The sequence below is a fragment of the Emydura macquarii genome, unplaced genomic scaffold (assembly GCF_026122565.2).
Source record: "Emydura macquarii macquarii isolate MOO-44397 ecotype Brisbane River unplaced genomic scaffold, CSIRO-AGI_Emac_v2 contig_3128, whole genome shotgun sequence".
NCBI lineage: Eukaryota > Metazoa > Chordata > Testudines > Chelidae > Emydura > Emydura macquarii.
Genome location: NW_027133265.1, coordinates 2,908,620 through 2,931,194, shown reverse-complemented (window position 1 = coordinate 2,931,194; position 22,575 = coordinate 2,908,620). Strand labels below are relative to the sequence as shown.

The following is a 22,575-nucleotide window of genomic DNA, read 5'->3' as shown; positions in this document are numbered from 1 at the left end:
ATGCTTGGCTTATGCCGAAGATTTCCATCCCCAGTATTACAGTTTCTCCTTCACTGACTATGCTCTTCACTAGTATCTACATATAACATAATATGCATAATTTGTTTTAAAGACTTTTTTTAGTTTCCCCACAGCTGTTTGTTTTTCCCAACCACTCCTTGGACCATCATAGATTGTTAAAGCCAGAAGGGATCATTAGGTTACCTAGGTCTGACCTTCTGTCCGGCACAGGCCACAGAATCTCACGCAGTATCTCTGTACTGAGCCCAATATCTTGTGTTTGACTAAAGCATATTTCCAGAAAATCATCCAGTCTTTGGCCTGGTCTACACTGACAATGGAGGTCGACATAACACCGCTTACGTTGACCCCCTAAAGTATGCGTCTCCACTGGCACATCAGTTCCGCCGACCTAAACGAAGGTAAAATTCGACTTAATAAAACCACCTCCGCAAGTGGCGTAGTGCTGAAGTCGAATTCAGTGGGTCGAATGAGCGTCAGTTTAGGCAGAGCGCAACATAAATCGACATCATTGGCCTCCAGGAGGTATCCCATAATGCTCTGTTCTGACCACTCTGCACATTCACAATGGTTCTACAAAGAAGTGGATGCTAGAGTGAAAGAACCCCTGCAACCTTGTTTTAGGCAGCTACAGACTGTTCCTTCAGTCCTTTTGCCATTCCTACTTTTGCCCTGGTTGTTGGTGTCTTTACCAGGTCTGCTGACTGCACTGTCCTCACCTTGGAGTTGTGGTTCCTCATGGCCTCTTCTTAGTCAGCTATGAAGGTGCTTCCTCAAAACCACTCCTTGCCACTCTGCCAGCCGTTTAAATGTATTTCAAACAGTCCTTCTGTTTCTCACCTTAAGGCAATCAGTATCTCCATCCTTCAGACAGGAGTGTCCCCCCAGACCTCCTTTAGGAGCTGGAGGTGTGTTTCAGGCAATCTCTCTGTCCCTTGCCTTGTGGCTGTCAGGATCTCCCTCCTTCAGACAGGAGTTCTCCTAACTCTCCTCCTCGGAACTGGGGTTTAGACCAGCTCTAGGATCTAGTTAGCTTCTCCTTCAGTTGGATCCTTTTCTCCAATTAGCCCTCCACTTCGGAGGGTTCAGCAGGCCAGCCTTTTCCTACCAGTACCCACCTTGCTATGAGGGAGGAGGGGATATATATGCTGGTCCCCTTCCTGGAGCTCATCCCAACTGGCTGGGAGAGGGGGTGCCTTGCCCTGCCCACTTGGCAAGGCTCCTGGTCCTAGACCCTTAAGGAGACAGTAACAGCATTCCTCCCAAAAACTACTTATTCCTGGGATCATATCCTCTCTCTCAATATCTCCTCCACATCTGTACATAAGACCATTCAAAATCTCCAACAAGCCACACCATGTGATAGGGATGAGCTGACTCCTAACCACCACCATCTTTAAGGGGCAGATCATCAATCATAAGCCCTGATGACAGAAGCTGTCTAGCTAGGACATGGGTTGAATCTGTTTGGAAGCCATCTGAAATAGCCAATCACTCTCAGGTGTCATGAGCCCATCTCCTCCTTGTCTAGCTCCACCGATTTTATAGGCTATGATGGCCACGCCAGTGTGTGCAGTCCAGTGGAAGAGGGGATGCAAGCAGTTTATCGCTCTGCATCAGTGCTCCTGGTGGACTTCTTGTAACTGGGATCCTGCACTCTGGGTTCCACTGACAGGCCTGAGGTAATGAATATGGCCCCTAATATTTAAAGGAAACCTTGCATGATACCTAAAAGAAGATAGAGAAATAAAAGATTGATGTAAAATTGAAAATTAATACCTCCTGGACAGAGTGAGGAACATTTTGATCTGGAAAATACTAATCCTAGGTGCCACAGACTCATCAAATTTGTTTAATAATGTGAGGTCCTACCTTGGCTTGCTTCAATACCTCAATGACATATCATTTTTTAAAATTCACAGTCCATTGATTTTCTTACATCATTCTTAGCTTCAATTTTGTGGTAGACTAATTTATGATCTTCATTTTAAAAACAAATCCATATTATATATATATATATATATATATATATATATATATATATATATATATATATATTTAATCCAGAAATCTGTTTTATTTCCAAGATTTATGTCTAATAGACCCTATAAATGTAAAACAGAGTGGAACTGAGGACTGAAAAAGGAATTAAAAATTAACATTGGTGATAGTTTAATGGAAAGAGATTGATAGGAATGTAATAAAAGCAATGTCTAGTATAAGGCAAAGACCTATGCAATTCAAAATCAAAGCAGGAACAGAACTTAATTTTCATTTAAAATATTTTGAAAACAAGAGGAAATGATTTTAAAACTTGGAAACCCAGAGTTAGGATCTCAGATCCAAATTTTGGCACCAAAATAAATGGTCTGATTTTTGAAAACACTAACGACTGAGCAGTTTTCATTGGGCCTAATCTAAAGCCCATTAAAATTAATGGAAAGACTCCCATTGACTTCAGTGGGCTTTGGATCAGGTTTATTGACTCCAACGGAAACTGCAGGGCTCAATGTTTTTGCAAATCTGGCTACTTATTCAGGTGCCTAAATATGAATTTAGGAACCTTATGCTATTTTGAATATCTTGGCCAAAAAATCACTAGCTCAGACAAATGTTGGGGATGCAACATCAGTTCTAGGAGTTTTGTATATATATATTTTAGAGATGTGTGGTCACTGGGAAAAACTGGGTGGATAATACTGCCTGAATGATAATATACTTAATAAAAAAAAACTTAGCCTATACCAAGTTCAGACATGTTAGGGGACCCTTGCACTTACAGATAAGTCTAGTTAAAAAATAGCTGCTAAGAGTGACACTGATGACTGGTAAAAGAAGAGTTTTTGTTGAAACACACAGATTCTCCCACAGTAATGACTTGGAAAATGTTACCGTGTGTTAGATCTCCTGAGAAAACTATTTGCTGTAAAGAAAACAAAGTTTACATTTCCCAAAATTTGCCATAAAGCAATTGAGCATTTCACTAAATACCAGCATAGACAAGGCTGAGTCCTAATGTTATTAGTTTGCCTTTCCAGGCTTCCAGAAAGGGTGGACATTTACATTGTGGGACCAGATCCTGCCCTCAATATCCACACTGAGATGGAACAAGTTCCCTCCTAGTACTCCTGCTGAGATGGCATGGCTCCACATTGTTTCTACTGTGGGACAACTGTTAAAAGCACCATATAAATCCTAATGTACCAAACTTCCAATTACTGAATGGTCTTTCCCATGTGTACCAAATTCAGCCACTCAGCTGGGCAGCTAACTATCAAGATGCACTGAATGTGTGTGCCTGGAGAACCCAAACCCCAGCAAATACAACAATCCTCCTGTCCACAAATAGGATGGACAATTAGATACTGTCCATTGGAGCAGTGGTGAGTATACATATAGAGACAAAGCCTCAGAATACACAAAACTCACACCTACCTGAAAACCAAATGGACACAGATTGACAAGAAATTAATGGAGAGATATTCTAAAATATAAATGGGAGTTGAGCACCTACCTGCCTTTTGTGTCTTTGAAAATCTCCCCCCTATATTTATGTCATTGGCGATCCCAAGTCCCAGCAAGCACTGGACATATCCTTAGATTGGGGGAGTTGAACAGTAGAGGTTAGTGTTGTGGGGAGGGTGCTTGCACAGACAAGAAGTTACATCACTCCCAGGTTACTATGGAGATCCTTGATAGTGAAGTGTCACACTGGTTAGATTGGGGGGGGAGCATTTGTCATATTGGTTAACATCAGTGTGTCAAAATCATAATAATTCACGTAAGATATGCCATGTCATGTACTGTTAGAAAGAATGTAGTGTGCTGAGTAAGATGACAATACTTATGTTCATGTGTTATACCTGTAATGGAAGTTATGGACATATTTGATGTACCTGTGTTTCAAACTATGCTGTATAAGACACACCCCAGATAGGATGGCGGCAGGACGATAGCCTGCTTAAATGCCCTTTAAGACAGTCACGGATGCAAGGGGCCCAGGAAGAAACTAAAGGCATACCTGAAGAGTTACCAGGATTGGCCCATATGACTCTGGACTCCATTTTAGTTCCTGTAAGTTTCCACAGGCTGCATGGTCAGAGACAGAGGGGTATATAAGACCAAACCACAGAAACCATTTTGTCTTCTATCCTGAGCTTCAGCGACCTACCTATCTCTGGATCAAGTCATCTGCAACTGACGCTGTGTAACAAAGGACTGAGACCCATCCAGGTACCGGATGTATATCAGAGGAACTGTACAAGCCTGCAACTCCACAATTCTCCCAGAAACTGGATGTATATGGACTTTCAGTCATTTGTATGCATCTGATTTGCTTTGACCCTTTAACATTTCTCTTATGGATTATTTCTTTCTTTTTACAATAAACCTTTAGTTTTAGTTACTAAAGGCTTAGCTGACAGCGTGGTATTTTAGGTAAGATCTAAACTCATATTGATCTGGTACTGTGGCTGGCCCTTTGGGGTCAGAGGAACCTTTGTAGTAAAGAGCATAGAGTTTAAACAACTGGTCTCTTTACTGGGCCTAATGCTGATTTGAGAGCCAGGAGCTGAAATGCAGTAAAGGGGGCTGTGTGTATTTGTATACTGGTTTCTGTGGCGATTTAGAAGCACAGTTTGTGGCTGGTTGGGAAGTCTGGCTTCGGTGCCACCCACCAGTGCTGGGAGAATCTGCTCCCTTTTTACAGCCTGCCCTGAGCTTGGCATTTTCAAGTGGCTACCCTGGGCATGGGACATGAAGTAACAAATTTGGAGTTTTATTAGATATGTCTGCACTCTCTGAGTACTCACACACTACTGACTAAGCTTCCAAAGTCCTGTCTCAACATGCACTGGGCCAAATGTAGAACCTGGGATGGATTATCTGGAGAAAGTCTCCCTTGGTTGTTCCATAGGCCTGATTAAGAGTCTGGAGAGGATGTCTCCACATTACAGCTCTCCATGTCTCCCAGTCATGAAAGTTGTCTTCTGTTTGTGGGAAATAGTCAATTAATTGATGGCCTTTGGTATATTCAATGAGGGTATCAGAGTATTATTCTTAGGAACAAGGCAACTCTGCTCAGTTGGGGTTGTTGTAGGGAAAGACTTGTGAGGAAGGAGGTCATTATCATTCCTTTCCAGAACTGCGTTCATTAACTGAGGCTTTGGTAATGACTGAAGATGAGATGTAAGGCAGGGGACCTAGCACATGACTTTCCTGACTGTCACTATTATACCTTTCATTTTCTTACAGCCAATGGGGGTAGCTAGGGAGTGGACAGATTGCTATGTGGTCATGTATTCTTCCTACCTAATTTCCACTTATCCACCAAAGAGAATTGAAGGATCCATGCCCCTGCTTTTCATTCCACTGCTGTTCATCCATATCCTTAACTTTTAGCATCATTCTTCAACCACACTGGTCACCATAATATGGCTATTGAAAGGGCACAGCCTTCTCCTCCCAGACTCTGCACTATATATTAAATTCCTTTCTAGCATATATTCGATTCAATTATTACTTAGTCAGCATTCTAACAACCTGATTTTATAGCTACTCTAAAGACAGTTCCATATGTAGGGAATTATAACACTGGACCCTGAGGTATAAGAATAATCACTGAAGTAGTTTGTGAGGAGATACATTTCAGTGAGTTAAACATGTTGACAGTCTCTCTTTCACATAACCTAGTGTGATTTCCAAGTGCTTTTTGCCAAATTTGAAATGATCATCAAGCAAAACACAGTGCTCCAAAACAGCCTGATAAATAAGGAGTTTGCCATGCAGAAGACCTCATAGCCACTCCAAGGAAGATCATTTTTTAAACACTTCAGATGAGCAATGTCGGTTTAACATGTATATACCTAACGCAGCAATGAGTATAAACATTCTATTAGCCCACAGCAGGAAGAATTTTTCAAAAAGTGTCATACTCAATCAGCACAAATTACATACATTCCCAAAGTCACTTGAATAGTGTTCAAATATGCTCAACTTGATTAGTGTATTTTCAAAAATTTTTCAAAACAGCAAAGCTGAAGGACTGTCAGATTAAAAAAATAAATTAACACAAGATCAAAATATTACAGAAAGTAATAAAGGAAAAGAAACATGAGCAAAAGAAAGACAAGTTCAATGTGAAAGTCCAAAAAGTGTATTTAAAATAGAATTTTCCTGGAAGAAAAACAGCAAGAGGATATATAGCTACAATATTACAGAAAGTAGGTAGGACTAATTTGGTTTACTGTTCTCCCAAACTGCCATTCATTCTCATAAACTACCAGTGTTCTGGGTTTTAGAGATAGTCATGACAATGAAAGGATCATGTGCTAACCTCTGTAATACTCATGCTATTCTATTTCCCAAGAGTAACAAATTTCATTAGTGAAACAGCTAAGGTCCCTGAAATTGGCACTAGAGTTTATATCACTTACTATACATTTCAGTGTATCTGTATTTTCCAAATACTGTGGCCTAGTTCAACAAAATAAATAAATAAATCTATTTTTCTGCTAAATAAGTTCACATGATACTGTGGGAGCCTCAAAAACATCAATTACACATTCCAAAGTCACTGCGCACAGGACTATATAGAGCACCAATGTGGGGGTTTGAGTCTGAGAAGGAGACATGTTATCTCTGCTGAGTTACCGAACAGGGAAATATTTAGAAAGGCATCAGTAACATAACAGATTGTTCAACAAGCCCAGATTAGTCAGTGTAAAATTGCTTCGAGTAGGTCAGGATAATTAATAGCATAAACCCATATAAGGTTAAAAAAATTCTCTCCTGAATGCAAGATCAGTTACTTTCCCTGAACAATAGTAGCTGAAAATATGTTAATATGTTTTAGCATATTAATACCTAGTTAATATGCTAAAAACAAATAATTATTAGTTTTGATTGACAGACAGTTCCAATGACAAATTACTACAAGAAGCAGAGCATTACACAAATTTATCACCAAAGTTCAGATTTCTAGAGCTGGTAAATAACATGTGCATAAATTGTGTGCTGTTTTAAAATCCTTTTTCTCTCAATGCTATTGACTAAAAGGTGTAGCCAATTGTTTGGCTACACTCATGGTTCATTCTCAAAAATGTTCAAGAGACCAAACAACCAAACTTAGCCAAATGTATCGTCTAAAGACAAAACAGCACAAGAAAAGGAGTTTTGTTACATCTCCCTTATAGCAAGGGGCTGTGGCCTTCCTCGGAGCCTGGGCCCAAGGAAGGATGGTGACACTCCTGCTGGGCAGAATAAGGCCTTACCAGCCAAACACCCTGGGAGCAGAGGGGCGGAGCCAGGGCAGGAAAGGGAAATATAAAAGGCCAGCCCAGCAGCTCAGTTGGTGGGAAGCTGCTGCTGGAGGCAGATGTGCCTTCCTAGAGGCTGTGGTCTGGGCCTGATCCAGGCCCTGTGGCTGTTTAGAGCAACCGCCCCACTGACCAGAGCCTCCAAGGCCTGCTTGGTTACAGGGCCCAAGTGACTGGAGAAGGCTGCCAAGTCCTAGTGATTGGGTAGGGCCATTGGGCCCTAGTAACTGGAAAGAGCCAACAAGACCACTGACCGGGAAAACCCCCCGGAGGCTGGCCCTGACCTGGAGGAGATGCCTGATATTGGGGGCCCACTGGAGCTGCCTGAGCCTGGTGTACCAGTGGACCCCCTGGGACCTGGAGGAGCTGCCCTCTGCTGATGACCCTGAGGAGTTTCCAGACTTGCTGCCAGTTGACGGTGAGGGACTTGTGGGGCTCCCGCTTGCTGTCTACCCCAGCGACCTGGAGGAAGACATCTGGCTGCAGGTACCTGGGGAAAGGGTGGGAGGAAGAAGCCCAGGGACAGCCGACTAGAGAGTGGCTGAGTCAGGGGTTAAACTCGTCACTGTGTTGCAGCTGGATCCGCGCTGACTCAGTGGCAAACCACTTTGCCACTGGTAGGGCCTTGGGCTGGGATGCAGTGGAGTCGGATGGGCCTGCGTCCCCTTCCCCAACCTCTCTGGGAGTGCTTGGCTTCCTCTGGACTTGCATACCAGAGGGTACCAAGCTTTACTAGCCACGCCTGCCTGCAAGGCCGGGGGCTCCAGACTATTTCACCTGCCTCCCCTGCTTGAGGGGCGGAGGCTACTGACTAGTTTAACAGCCTCGCCTGTTGAAAGGCCAGGGGCTATAGACTGTCTTGCCTGCCCCACCCTGCCTGAGGGCTGGGGGCACCAGACTGCTTGCTAGCCCTGCCTGCTGGAAGGCCGGGAGCCATAGACTACTTCACCTGCCCTGCCCTATCTGAGGGCCGGGGGGCAACAGACTGCTTATCAGCCCCGCCTGTTGGAAGGCTGGAGGCTATAGACTCCTGACCAGCCCTGCCCTATGTGAGAGCCAACGGGCTACAGCCTGTGAGGAAAGCACGCCTCGCCTGGGGCCAGGGCTAAAGACTTATAATCTGCAAAGGTTATTCCCGAAGACCAAGGCACTGTGGCCTTCCTCGGAGCCTGGACCCGAGGAAGGGTCGCAATGCCCCAGCTGGACCATGTCACCAGCCTACACCCCTCCTTCCAGGAAGCAAATTCTCGCAGCATGTTCACCTTACACAGAAGACGTGCTTCAAAGATATGCATTTCAGCTAGCAGAGTTTATAAGATGATTTTACAAGTTACAAATCCCTTTACACATCACTAAAATCTAACCCACCAGTTTGTACCAGTTTCTTAACCTGGTCTGTAACTTCTTTATCTTTGTTATAGATACCAGCATTCCAAGTATTGGTCTGTGAAAGCACCTTCCCAGCTTGTACCAGAGAAGAATATTGTATTTTGCCTTTGACACATTTCTTATTTTCTAATACCAAAGCTGACTTCAGCTTTGCAAAATGTTGTGGGATATGTGACATGGGTGAACAGAACTGTGGGGAAAGCATAATAGTCAATTAACATAGCTTCCCAACACTTATATAGTGATACAGCTCAGACCAGACAAGGGTCAGAAGTGCAGCTAGCTCTGTGACATACCGAGTAAACAATTCATTGAGAATTACTTGCTCACTTCCAATCTGGAGATGATCAGGTCATTTTATCAAGTAAATGAATTTACAACGTCAGCTTCTCAGTATTCTCCTCAATATCTGTCATTAACACTGCTTTCCATAGCACCACTAGAAAGAGTATTAATCCTCTGGCTGCAACAGGAAGCTGCATTTGAATGCAGAAAGCTACACTGCCTCTAGTTGTAGAAGTCATTTGACGTACTTGATATTAGAAATGATACATGACTCCATCCCTGGAAATGATGACGACCCATGATCGCAAGGATGGACTCGATTGCAGTTCACAGAAACTTAGTCACATCACGTCACCTTTGCCATTATTTATTTTCTGTTTGATGAATAGTCATTGACCTAACTGCACAGTGGTGGATCCTGCCAATATGTATATTTCATTGTCAACAGAGGTCAATAAGGTCACAGATTTAGGCTATTTTAGACCAAGAGGGAGTGAATTTCAAAACTGAGAGCTCCTGTCATGAAGTCAAGGTGAACTCCATCTTAACAGGTTGGCCTTAGATCCTTTCATTTGATGCAGCTACCTGAGAGATACATGGTCAGTATACACAGTAAAATGTCACCAGAACAGATATGGTTTTGACTTTTTAAGTGCCAGTACTATAGCAAGGCAGCCCTTTTCAATAGGGGGCATAGCTTTATTCCAGGTCCAGAAATTTTCTGTGCAGATACACAATGTGGTGACTCTCTCCCTTAGCATCAATCTGCATTTGCACAGCACTTAACCCTCTATCTGAGGCATCTGTGAAAACTATAAAAGGCTTGTCAATGTCTGGATTTACTGCAATCAGGTCTTTGTTCAAGGCTTCCTTCAGTTGCCAGAAGGCCTTTTGATACTGTTCAGTCCAGAACTCTTTGGTTTACCTTTTTTTTTTTTTTTTTTTTTTTTAATTGTTCAGTGATGAGTAAAGCTAAAGAGGGATACAAAGCTCCTATAATACCCAGCCATGCTGATAAATGATTGAGCCTGTTTGGAGTTTAGGGGATAGGCCAATCCTTAATAGCTTCCATCTTTGCCAGTTCTATCTTAATATGGTTGCTTCCCACCTTATTGGCCCAGATAAGACACCTAGGCTATTGCCACTTTACACTTCTCCTTCTTTACAGTCAATCCTACATCTTGAATGCATTTGAGCACTTTTCCAACCTGAGTCACAAGCTCCTCCCAGGACTGGCTAAAATATAAATATCATCAATATATGCAAAGGCAAACCCCTCCTTCACTTTCAGTAGCTCACGCTACCAGCTGCTGTAAGGTAGCTGATGTCCCTGGAGCACAAAGGGTAAAAACCACGAAGTAAAGAGCCCTATACAGGTGATAAATGGAAATTTAAGTCTAGCCTCAGAGTCCAAAGGTACCTGCCAATAATCTTGTGTGAGATAAACTGTGGTAAGGTATTGTGCATCCCCTCAACTTGCCCAGTATCTCATTTATTCTAGACATGGGGTATATATCAGATACTGTGAAAGCATTAAACTTTCTATAGTGCACACACAAATCTGATAGTTCCAAAAACAGTCTTCCAAACAAAGCATTATTTATTAATTCCCCAAAGGTACAAAACACACAGAGCAAAGAATTAAAGAGTAAACTGCCAATACGCATGGGCCGTACACCTTAAACTGTGCTTGCAAGCTTTTGGAAGAATCTCTCAGCCCAACTAACTTCACTGCTGGCCGGGAGAAGCAGAGTATCCTACCCATACCTTCTGGGATGCTTTTTTTGAGACTGCCAACATGCTGATAGGCATACCCAACTTTCCTCCTCCCTAGGCTAGCACCTCTAAGGTTTTAGTATGGCCTTTGATCCTAGGTTCAGTCTGGGAAAGGGAAACCTTGCCAGCCTGGATGGAGCTAGACTGGGGGTATTCTCCAACTCAGAGCTTCCCCCATTGTTTCCTGTAGGAGCCTTAACTTTGCCATTGTTTAATTTTCTGTTTGTTTCCCCTTACCCCCCCGTGATTTAACTCCGGAATAAATTCACACAGACAGATTGAGGCACATATGATATATTACAAATGGAATCACAGAACTGTAGGACTGGAAGGGACCTCAAGAGGTCTTCTAGTCCAGTCCCCTACTTGCCAGTTCTCCACAGCTCCTCATAAGAACTTCCTGCCAGCAGCTCCCCTCTCTCACATCAAGGGAGCTCCTGCTCAAGTATCTCTTCTGATTGCAACGGTGGCTATATGGCACAGAGAGAGAGGTGATCCCTCAGACAAGAAAAGACAAAGCCACCTAGGCCATGTTTACACTTGCAATTTAGATAAATCTACCCATCTCATTTAATCCAACTCTAAGGAGGCTTATCTAACATGGTACTAAATCCCCCTGTAGCTGGCTTAAATTAGCATTAATGGTGGGAGATTTCCCTCAAATTGCCAGCACAGATGCAGACTTCATAGGTTAAAAAAATCAATTTAAACTCTACCAGTGTAGATCACAAAATACTGATATACCATGTTCACAGTGAGAAACCTTGCATAGCAAGTGGTCTGTTGCATTCTGCTCCAGCTTCAGTTTCCAAATGGACTCAAGGTACTGTTCATAAGCAATGCAGCAATCTAGTCTTAAGGTTGCAGTTAGAGTTTGTTGATTTTTTCAAATAAAAAGGGGGAATGGATGGGGCAAAAATAGACTTTTACTCAAAAGCAAAACAAAAAAATCACAAGAACTTTTTGTCACAAATCAAATAATCTTCAGAAAAGTTTCTTTTTTTTTTTAAATCAAAAACCTTAACACGATTATTGAAAGTTTTCATTTCCCAAAAATTGTGTGTTTTGGTAAGTGTAAATTTTCACTAACTTCAATAATATTTTTGATTTAAAAAAAATTGATTTTGAAATATAGCAAAAGGGTAATGTGGGTCTATGAAATGGAAACTTCAAAATCTCAAATTTTTTTGTGTGACATTTCATTTTCAGCCAGCTCTGGTGACAATAGTTGAAAGTCAATGTAGCAAGATCCTTGCCTCACAAGCTCTGGCCAAAAGAAGATGGTAAAAGTCACTCTTTACTACTCGATCATCTGACAGCCGCTTGGAATCTAACAATACTCTGAGACTGTAAATTCTAGTGATAAATTGTACAGACCTTCTATCAAAGGGGCAGATAACTCCATATCTTCCAATTGCTTTTCTCAACCTATCAGCATTACTTCCATTTTGTCAAGAGCGAGCCTCAATTAGTTAGCCTTCATTCATGCCCCAGACTTTGCTGTATACTAAGTCATTCAGATACTTTAGCAAGGTCAGAAGAAACAGGCACTGAACTGAGTCATAACTATAAGCATATTGTTTCCTTATTAATCCTTCCAATGGCCCAGTCACATCCCTGGTAAAGCTCCTCCAAGCTGAATACTAACCAGGCTGCTATACTTGAATCTCAGATACTGAATCCATGTGTGTTAAGCTTTCTTTGGTCTGAGTAGGCGACAGCTCTGTCTCTTTCCTTGGCCTCTCTGGCACACTTCCTAGGCACAGGCTGTGTGCTACCACTTCACAGAAATGAGAAACCATGGCTCACTGCCCTAGGGCCCCAGGACTAGTGCTGACCCTCCACCCCCTAACCCCTGACTCTTCAGCAGCTTAAGCACACCTTTAGCAGAGCTCCAACCTTGTGGGTACTCTGGGTTTACAGTTCTTCATGAACAGGTGATAGTAGAAGCAAACAGACACAAAGACTTTGCAAAGGGTTCCAAAACCAGTCACTCTTTACTTTAGCTATCAAAAAAATATACTGACCTAGACAAGATAATAAAACACCTATACACATTCCCTACCTCAGTTTTCTCTCCACAATTGAGCATTTTTAGGCTCAGGTCAGAGTCCTCTATGAAGTCTAGGATTTCCTGCCATGCACATGGCTTCCATTCCAACTCATGGTTTCTCTCTCCTTTGCAACCAGTTTCCTTCTTCTTTGTCTGGTCCAGCAGTTAAAAAGATCCCCTTTGCTACAAAAGCATGCTCTTCTGTTCTTTTCTCCTGCCCAAACTTTCTTTGTTTCTGTGAGTCCCTTTGAGTCCCCCATCACTCCCCAACCCCATGTCTCAGACTCTGTTTTTAAGACACAGCATTAACACCTGATATCTCTGTTCTCGTTTGGGAATTTTCCACTTTCCAAACCCCAGCCTCCCACAAAGAAGTTGGAGAAAAGTGGTTTCACCTAGGCCATTCCCTTGTCCTAAGGTGCTTCCATTTCAATGGGAGCTATCGAGATTTAATGCCCCTCAGGTGGAAGATATGTGACACAACCTTGAGAGCAGATGGTATATTCCACATATACTGAGACATTCAATCATACAGCAATTTCATTAAAGCAGCCAGAATTCATAAGCTGTATGTAGAGAGATACCTCAAATTGCCACAGGCCAATAAAACACACTACACAAGAGGATTGACAAGGGGAAACCCCACATGAGGATGCACATCAGGAAGATCAGTTGCCCAAAATCAACCCCTCAGAACTCTCTGCAGGAAGTGAATGGAATCACCAGAAGCCAGGTTCTTTAACTCATGACAGGGTCTATAGGTGAGTCCACAATACCTCATGATCAGTGGTACAAAGTACAAGTGATGGATTCAGTGCAGTCTCTGGGAGAGATGAGTTACCTGTTTCATGTAGTAGAGTTTCCACTTATCACTAAAGCTGTAAAACAACTTTGTAATCAGATATTCAAGAAGATAACAAATTGCAGTTAATGTGAAGAAATATGTGAAAATCCAACTGGAGCATAGATTCTCCTTAAATAAGATTCTTCTCCCCTTGTGCTTTCCCACCCTTTAGATGGTTGTGAATGAAAGATCATTATGAAATCTGCTAACCCATCAATAAAGTGATTTGTTGAAAGGACAGCATTCTCCTTCAGAAGCCTCTGGAAGCCAATCAGGTGCCATTAGCCTGCAAGGGAAGATCAACAAAGCATGTCCCCTTACACAACAGGAAAAGTGTGTCCCTCCCACAAACCGCAGGTTGTAATGAGCAGTCTATGACAGCTGCAACCCTAGCCCACATATTAGATTGTGAGTACACCTAGTTTTATTGATTGAGCCAGCCACCGCCTACAATAGTGCCATGGATGGCATTATGGCCATGAAAATCATTAGCTGACTCAGACAATCCATCATCCACATCAATTATGAAGTCACTGAGTGCTGTCAACCTGGGTGCTTTCAAGGCCACAGCACATCAAACAAAAACTACTACTACTTTTAGGCAGAGGTGGATCTGTACCCCATAGTTAAAATCAAGTGTCAATTGTCCCTAAGTCCAGGGTGGTTGGATCCAAGATTTTTGTTCAGTGCATTACAGAAATAGGGGCCATTTGCCTAGTATGGATTGTGATCTGAACTTCTCCAAAGTTTAGGAATGCTGACATGCAGGGTGCTTGATTTGGGACCACTATTACTTGAAAAACATTTTTTATCTTTTCAGATGGAACCAAAAGCCCTGGCTTAGATGAAATCTTTAGAGGACCTCGCTGCAGTACCTGGCTTTCACAAAGGTTTCCTCCTCCCACTCTTGGGTGGGTTTGCAGTGGTTTAATATCATGCCGACCTTGTCCTTTGACTCCCCCTCCACTGTGACACGCACCCTTGTAGGGACCTTTTGCACAGCCTTTGACCTGCTCAGAACTCCTCCGCCTCGCACCTCTCTATGAGAGGAACAAGCAGTCCTGACTCAGCACTTCCCTTAAAGTATGCATATTAATGTGCCCTTGGGCTCAGGATCTTTGAAGTTTCTGCCTTGGGTAACGAGATCAGTATCAAACATCCAAATAGCACAGGCTGGTCGGTATGTATTACCCGAGTAAAACCCCCTCAGAAAACTCCAAGGCCACTTGTTGCTCTATCACAACTATTTCTGCACTTCACATTCGGGATGGAAAGTAAACAAACACCTAGGTGTAAGCAGACTGGGATCACGGATCCTTACAGCATCTTTCTGCTGTGGCGAATGGGGACGGATTGTAGACGTCGGTTTCCTCTTCATCAACATTCAGGAAATGTCTGGAAGGAAAACAACAGACTGAGTCTTTGAAGAGCCTCTTTCCTCCCACCTCCTCCCGCAGCGTTCTCACCTGCAACCCACTGGGAGAGGTGAGAGTTGGTGTGACACCATGCATTGCGTCCAGCTATGCCCCAGCCCGCCTGTTGCAGTGTTGTGTGTCTGTGCTGCACGCGTAGGATTCCTTCCCAGATGTGAACAGATGTGTCTGCCACCCCTCGGGAGCCACATCAGCTGTTCATGGTGCTTAAAAAACAACAAAGGAACAAAACCAAGGGCGTAGGCTACCCCTGTATGCTGAGGGCTGCTAGACTGAGGTAGTGATCAGATGTTGCACGCGGTTGCTATCCAGCAGCTTTGCTGGTGCCTAGCGGGGGGTCGGGTGCTTGCCACCTATTTGATGGCTGTAAGTGTTTGGAGCCGAGTGTCTTTCACGTTTGTGGAGCTGCTGCTATCCTTGTCAGTTTCAATAAATGCTTTTGCTCCAGCCACCAACATAATCTGAGCATATCTGGCTGGTTTGCTGCTTCTCCTCCTCCTCCTCCTCTCCCCTCCCCCAACAGGGAAACGGTGACCAGGTTTGTCCCAGAACACTTTCCACGGGAATTGGCTGTGGTACAGGGAATCATCTGCTATGTCCAGAACAATTCCAGTAGTCGAAGCTCCATCCAGATCGACAGCCTCCAGTTGCAATGTGCAATGGGGACCGTCTACACTAGGTGCCAAGCGGAGCCTGGCGCTGTCTGAGCCCCCCGCGCTGAGCTCAGCTTGTGTGAGGAAGAAAACCTTCCTGCCACACGCAGGTGCTTTTTCTGGTCTGCTCCGAGGACCCTGGCTGAAGAGACCGGGAACTTTCAGAGGTTTGGCTCTGTTGCCTGTTTTACACCATTGTTTTCAAGGCAAAAGGTGCCTGGATAGCAAGCGACCTCCGCGCATGCGCCGGTCCACTGGGCATTATTGCTCTGCCTCTTGGAGTAAGTTGCATTCCTTGAATCTTCGCAGGGAAGCCCGTTCTCCAGCCAGAGCGAGGCATGCGGCCAGTTCAGAGGCGAGGATACTGTGGGATTCTGTCGTTCCCGCTGATGGTCGCCATGGTCTGCTGTGCGCAGAGGTAAGCCTTTCCCGCCGCTGGACCCTCTATGGGTGTGTCCGCGCGCGGGTGAATTGCTGATCTCATTATTCCCGGAGGTGGACGGGGCTGCTTTTTCTCTGTCTGCTTACAGCTTTAACGCTGATTCTCAGTCCAACCCCTACTTCTTCCCTCCAGCGTCAACGAGCCCAGCAACATGTCCCATGTGAAGCAGACCGTGGATAGATTGCTCCAGGGATACGACATTCGCTTGAGGCCAGACTTCGGAGGTAACGTCTCAGTCTTTTTTTCAACGGGTAACAAACCCGGGCTGCGTTTCCTGTACCAGAGGGTAACGTCACTTAAAAGGCAAATTAGTCTTTGCAAATGATTGTGGACAAATGTATCACTCACTCACACACACACACACACGCACACACACACCTCCTGGTGCACCCAGCCTCACACATGCAAACACACGCACACATATATGCCACTACACAGCCAGGCACAGGGCTGATGCTTTTATACAACAAACCAACCCCCTGTTTCTGTTTGAAGGTGCTCCTGTGGACGTCGGGATGCGGATAGACATTGCCAGTATAGACATGGTCTCGGAGGTCAACATGGTGAGTAGACGTTCGGAATTAAACCCGGGCCCTCTCGCCCCGCCCCCCCAAAGAGCGCAGCTCTGAAATTGGCACGTTTTGTGGCTGCCCCTCACACCTCACTTGGGGGGATCTCAGCATCGTATCTGTGCAGCTTTGTCTTTCGTGCCAGCGCCGGGGACGATCAGCGGAGTTAAACATGTTGAGTGCGCTTTGGAGAAGAGCTGTTGATAGTTGCGCTGGGGAAACCTGTTTGGGACGAGTTTGCACGGTATCGTCTCCTCCTTCCGTGTCCTTTTAAAATACTGCCTGGCGCCATCTGCCGATCCTTGCGCCTTACTGCCTTTCAGCACCGGGGACAGCTCCACGCTTCCTTGCCCCCCTCCAGAGCCCTTGGCGGCTGGCAACAGGAGTCGGGGATAAAAAAGCATATTTGACACAACGACAATGCTGCGTTTGTGGAGTCGGGGAGGCGGAGGGATCTAGGGACAACCATGCTGTCCTCGGAAGGAATAGATAGAGCTAAGGCAAACTGACTGTTGACTGGTCAGGAGGCAGAGATCCTTGCCTTGGCAAAGGTTGCTGTTCAAGGGAAAAAAGCCCAAAGGGGTGTTGTGGATTTTGCGTGACTCTGTATGCAATTTAGAGATCTACATATTCAGACTGCAATAACATAAATCTGCTCTCCTTGAGCCTCCTGTTTGCTCTCGGAACCCAGAGACACCTGTGGGGAGAGGGACGGGGGAGGGAGAAATCATTGTGTTAGGAAGTTAGAGGGTAAGGTATTGGCTGTTTATATTTTAATCTCTTGTAATTTGGTGTGGAGGAAATAGTCTAAACAACAGTAGTGGTTGCTACGTTGTCTGCTAAGCACCATGTTCTGCATAAGTAACAATGCTACTGAGACTCAGAGCTAGCAGCATTCGTACGGCTTGAGACACAGCAGAAGCCTGTTGCTTTCCCTCTAGTTCCAGAGGAGTAGCAGTGTTAGTCTGTATACAGCAAAAACAACGAGACTCCTATAGCACTTTAAAGGCTAACAAATTTCTGCAGTCATAAGCTTTAAAGACTAACAGAAATTGGTTAGTCTTTAAAGTGCTACAGGACTCTCCTTGTTTTCCCTCTAGTATTTCAGAGATCTCTTGCCTGGTTGAACTGTAATTGCTGACTGACTGAGAAATCTTAGCTCTAATGTGAAGTGTTCTATGACTGCACAGGTAAATATGTCTGTGAGGATTTTATCAGCAATAGGTGAGGCGGGGGATTGAACGGCTTTGATCAGGTTTTAGGTCAGTGTCCATCTCATCTCTCATAAATTGGCTACTGAAAGCAAACAGTTTGGTATTACAGATTGGATCACATACTTTGGAGTAGCAGAATTAATAGTAAATATCTGTGTTAAGTAACTCAGGGCTGCTAAGAAGAAAAGTCATTTACAATATTTCTATAATTTGAATATACTTGAATCGGATTTTTGAAATTGCCCATTACATATATTTAAATATATGTCATATATAAGGCTTTGTTTTTTCTCTTGATGGTTTCACCCCAAGTCAACTACATATATTTGAAATACTAGAAATATTCAGAAATATTACAGATTCCTGGTACATATTTTTTGATTGAATTTCTATATCAACTGATTTAGATGGTAGAGATAAAAGCTATTATAAAGAAAGAACATCACCTTCACAAACTAAAAACTTCTCAACATAAAAGCAAAGAAAAAGAAAGCAGATACCAGAAAGAACTTCTTTTCATTCAGCAAAAAGAAAACAGTATATAAATAAAGTATCTAATTAGCTAAATTAGAAAATGAAACCTGGTTGAGGGTCAAATAAAATGAAACTTCTGACAAAGATGTGTGCTACATTGTACTTGATTGTGTTAATTTCATTGCTGAAATGATTGCATTATAATAACCATGAATGCATAAAGGCCAAAAAAATCTAGTGCTGGACTGATTTCACATTCTCTTTCTATACTACAAAAAATGAAAATCAAAACTTTTAATCCTACCAAAATCCTTTCTGATTAATATACTTCATGGGCATTTTGGGGAGGAGGGCAGTCTCAAATGAAAATCTAAGGTACTTTTGTCCCATCTGAAGAGGAACATCCATGCAACTAAGAGGAACTGGAAAGCTGTGCTTTGTTTTGACACCAGTTGTCAGTTTATTGAAATTTCACAAAACAAAGACATTTATCAGTTTCAAATTAACTTCCCTTCAAATGTTTTTCCTAAGATTCCTACAGTCTAATATTTATCACTGGAACTCTTAAAAAGACAGTATTTTTTGTCTTTAGATTTATTTTTACTACTGTTAACTGTATATCTTAATTTTCTGCTGTTGCATAAATATAGTTGTTATATTTATCTACCTAGCATCATAATTACATTGTAAGTTCTTTGGGGCAGGGACTGTTTTCACTATATGTGTTATGCCCAGCACAATAGGGCCATGAAAGGAATGTAGAAGTTATATCTTAATACAAAAGTTAAATAATAAACAGCAGGTGGGAAAAGGGAAAACACAAAGAACAGACTTTGCAAGTTCTAATTTGCAGAGTTCCTGAGGAAACTTTCCTTTCAAGGAGAACTTATTAGTGACTGTGTGGACAGGGCAGAAGAAAGACCATATAAACCTTGCATATCTCACTGAATAAACCCCATCCTCACCCCCAGACCATTCCCTGGGGGCAGGGCTAGCCTCCCCACAGTATACACTGAGCAAATCATCCCTGCTGACAGAATGTCTGCCTTAGATGATGTAGGGCTATTGTGTACCTCCGCCATGACTTTATGTTGATCGCCTGCGCAAAGGGGCTGAAGCAGAGTGAAATTAATGCCACCACTAGTGGTACTAACGACCTTATCCTGAGAGGTGCAGAGCACTTCCTCTGAAGTGCTGAACATCCTGGATCCTCAAATGGGAGTTGAGGAGACCAAGCCGCAGGACAAACTCAGTGCTGTGTAGGGTTAATTATGTTGTATTTTCCAGCAGTATTTCTGCTCTGGGCTGAACAAAGTATGATCCATAATGTATCTACCCTCCCCCTGCCTCTCTCCCTTTCCACATCAGCAGAACAAAGTTTGCAGATGACACAGAAATTGGGGGAGTGGTAAATAATGAAAAAGACAGGTCATTGATAGACTAACCTGGATCGCTTACTAAGCTGGGTACACGCAAACAAATATGCATTTGAATTCAGCTCACTGTATACATCTAGAAAAAATAATATAGGTCCTACCTTCATGATGGGAGACTTTATTCTGGGGAGCAGTGACACTAAAAAAGATGTGGGGGTCATGGTGGATAATCAGCTGTACATGATCTCCCAGTGTAACACAGTGGCCAAAAAAGCGAATACAGTCCTTGGATGCATAAACAGGGGAATCTCATGTAGTAGTAGAGAGGTTATTTTGCCTCTGTATTTGTTACCGTCACGACCGCTGCTAGAATACTGTGTCCAGTTCTGGTGCCCCCAATTCAACAACGATGTTGATAAATTGGAGAGGGTTATTCAGATACAAGCAATAAGAATGATTAACGTATTAGAAAACAAGTCTTATAATGATAGATTCAAGGAATTCAATGTATGTACTTTAACAAAGAGAAGATTAAGGGCTGACTTGGTTACAATCTAAAGTAGCTACATGGGGAACAAATACTTGATAATGGGCTCTTTAATCTAACAAAGAAAGATATACTATGATCCAATGATTGGAAATTGAAATTAGACAAATTCAGATGTGAAATAAGGTATAATTTTTTAAAAGTGAGGGTAATTAACCATTGGAACAATTTACCTAGGTCTTGGTGGATTTTCTATCACTGACAATTTGACAAAATCAAGACTGGTTGTTTTTCTAAAAGATATGGGGAAGTTCTATGGCCTGTGTTATACAGGAGGTGAGACTAAATAATCACAAAGGTTCCTCCTGGCCTTGGAATCTCTGGATCTATGAAAAAAACTGACAAGAATAGAGACCCTTCATTCAAATGTTGTCTTTCCTACTTTTCTATTTCCTTCTTGCTTTATCATCACAGAAATATACTTTGCAATCCTGTTTACTATAGTGAAATAAACGTAAATTAACTTATGATGGTCCAATGGATACAGTGCTGGCCTGGGACTCAGCACTTTTGCTGATCAAGCCACTTACTTAGCTCCTTATTTTAGGTACCAAGTTTTTACATCCTGATCCAAACCTTCACTTCCTCTTTCTATTTATGCTTAGGAAATACTAACTGATATTCTGACAAATGCTTTAAACCAGATAGTTATACTTCATTTTCATTACATTTCCAAGGTCAACAAGGTGACCTTCTTCACATTTTCAAGATGCCTGAGCCTCATTAGCTAACTTCTGACCCCATGCCTTTTTCCATTACCTCTGTTGCTGCTTCCCTTTGCTAAATTAGTTATTTATAAACATCCACTTAAAAAACTATTTAAAAACATTTCTAGCATAATAAGAAACAGCAGGTTTTTTGTTTGCTATTTGTTTTTAAAGCAGCAATGAAGTTTCCCTGTTATGAACTGTTACGCCTCAGGTAAGCTTTTCCACTGGGGAATTTAATTATAGCCTATTAGACCCTAAGAGTAGTATTACTGCTTGAATCTAAACCTATGCTGCTGGCTTGATCCAAAGACCACTGAAGTTGAGGAAAGCCCATGTAATACATATTAATATACGACTTTGTAGTACACATTACTAGTCTGGCAGAGCCAAATGGTGATGTTTAGCTGCCACCCTCAGTGAATAGGCCTCATCTACTCTAACTGAATGGACTTTGCTAACACCTACCCTCCCCATTGTTGTTCCTTATCCTATATACCCCCCATCTGATTTCTATTTCTTGCATCTGACGAAGTGGGTTGCAGCCCACAAAAGCTTATGCCTGCAGAAATTAAATTTGTTACTCTTTAAAGTGCTACAGGACTCTCGTCCCAGTAGGTGTTTAGGGAGGGGTTATACCTCTGGGTGTCACAATCTTTCCCTATCCAGTCCAATGCTCAGTGGTGCTATGGAGTCTGCACTGTCTTTAATTTGGTGCAGTCTCCTCTCCTTGTACTGCAGGGCCCTGGACCTGTCTCCTTCCTGCCTCACTTCCTTTATAGCTCTGTACACCTTGGGGAAGCACTGAGAGAGCAATCCCTGTGCTCTTTCCAGCATAAGTCTGCAACTGTGTCTGGCCATGCACATTTTTTCCCCAAGTTGCATAAGACTTTATTGGCATGACAAGTTATACAAGTGTTAGCAAAGAAAGAAGAAATACAGGCTCCTCCCCCTGTGTACTGTGTGTCCAAATACAGGCCTGTCACTCTCTGGACCACAAGCAGAACAATCAAAACTACTTTGAAAATATGTCCTTAAATATTAAGAATAAAATGGATAAAATAAAATAAATAAAATAAAATACTTTTTCACCCTGGTTTTTAAAGATGCTGAGATCCAGATCCTCAAAAGTATTTAGGTGCCTAACTCCCATTGATTTCAATGGGAGTTAAGTGCCTAAATACCTTTAGGCCTCCGGACCTTAGTGCCCACCACTCCCAGTGATTTTAGGGAGAACTGCAAATACTCAACATCTCTGAAATTCAGCTCCTTTATTTGTTCAGAATGAGAAATGTTGCTGCCTGTTAGTTTTCTTGCCATCTGCTTAAACATGCTTGCAGTCATTGTGCTATGAAAACAAGGACACCTTATTTGCAAACTTTGGTCTCTATTATATTCAAGTGATCTTCATGCTGGGGAAATTGCTCCACTGCTGAAAGACTACAATCATTTTGAACACAGGACACTCAGATGGGA

The 22,575-nt window shown here is 42.8% G+C and overlaps 1 protein-coding gene and 1 long non-coding RNA gene across 5 annotated transcripts in view; one reads left to right on the top strand and one right to left on the bottom strand.

Moving 5' to 3' along the window:
- The window catches only part of LOC137141978 (uncharacterized), a 33,605-nt gene extending 20,513 nt beyond the window's left edge, over positions 1–13,092 (bottom strand). The window contains exon 1 of the long non-coding RNA XR_010916805.1: positions 12,853–13,092. This is a non-coding gene — a long non-coding RNA (uncharacterized lncRNA). The remainder of the gene's footprint in view (positions 1–12,852) is intronic.
- A 2,250-nt stretch (positions 13,093–15,342) lies between these two features.
- Positions 15,343–22,575, top strand: part of GABRB1 (gamma-aminobutyric acid type A receptor subunit beta1) — a 200,279-nt gene continuing 193,046 nt past the window's right edge. For 3 of the 4 annotated variants that reach the window (XM_067531112.1, XM_067531111.1, XM_067531113.1), the window contains exons 1-3: positions 16,109–16,188; positions 16,345–16,436; positions 16,708–16,775. In XM_067531112.1, the coding sequence (XP_067387213.1) occupies positions 16,109–16,188; positions 16,345–16,436; positions 16,708–16,775 (240 nt within the window). Of the gene's footprint in view, positions 15,357–16,108; positions 16,189–16,344; positions 16,437–16,707; positions 16,776–22,575 lie in introns of those variants that run through there. The other variant, XM_067531115.1, reaches the window with a different exon arrangement.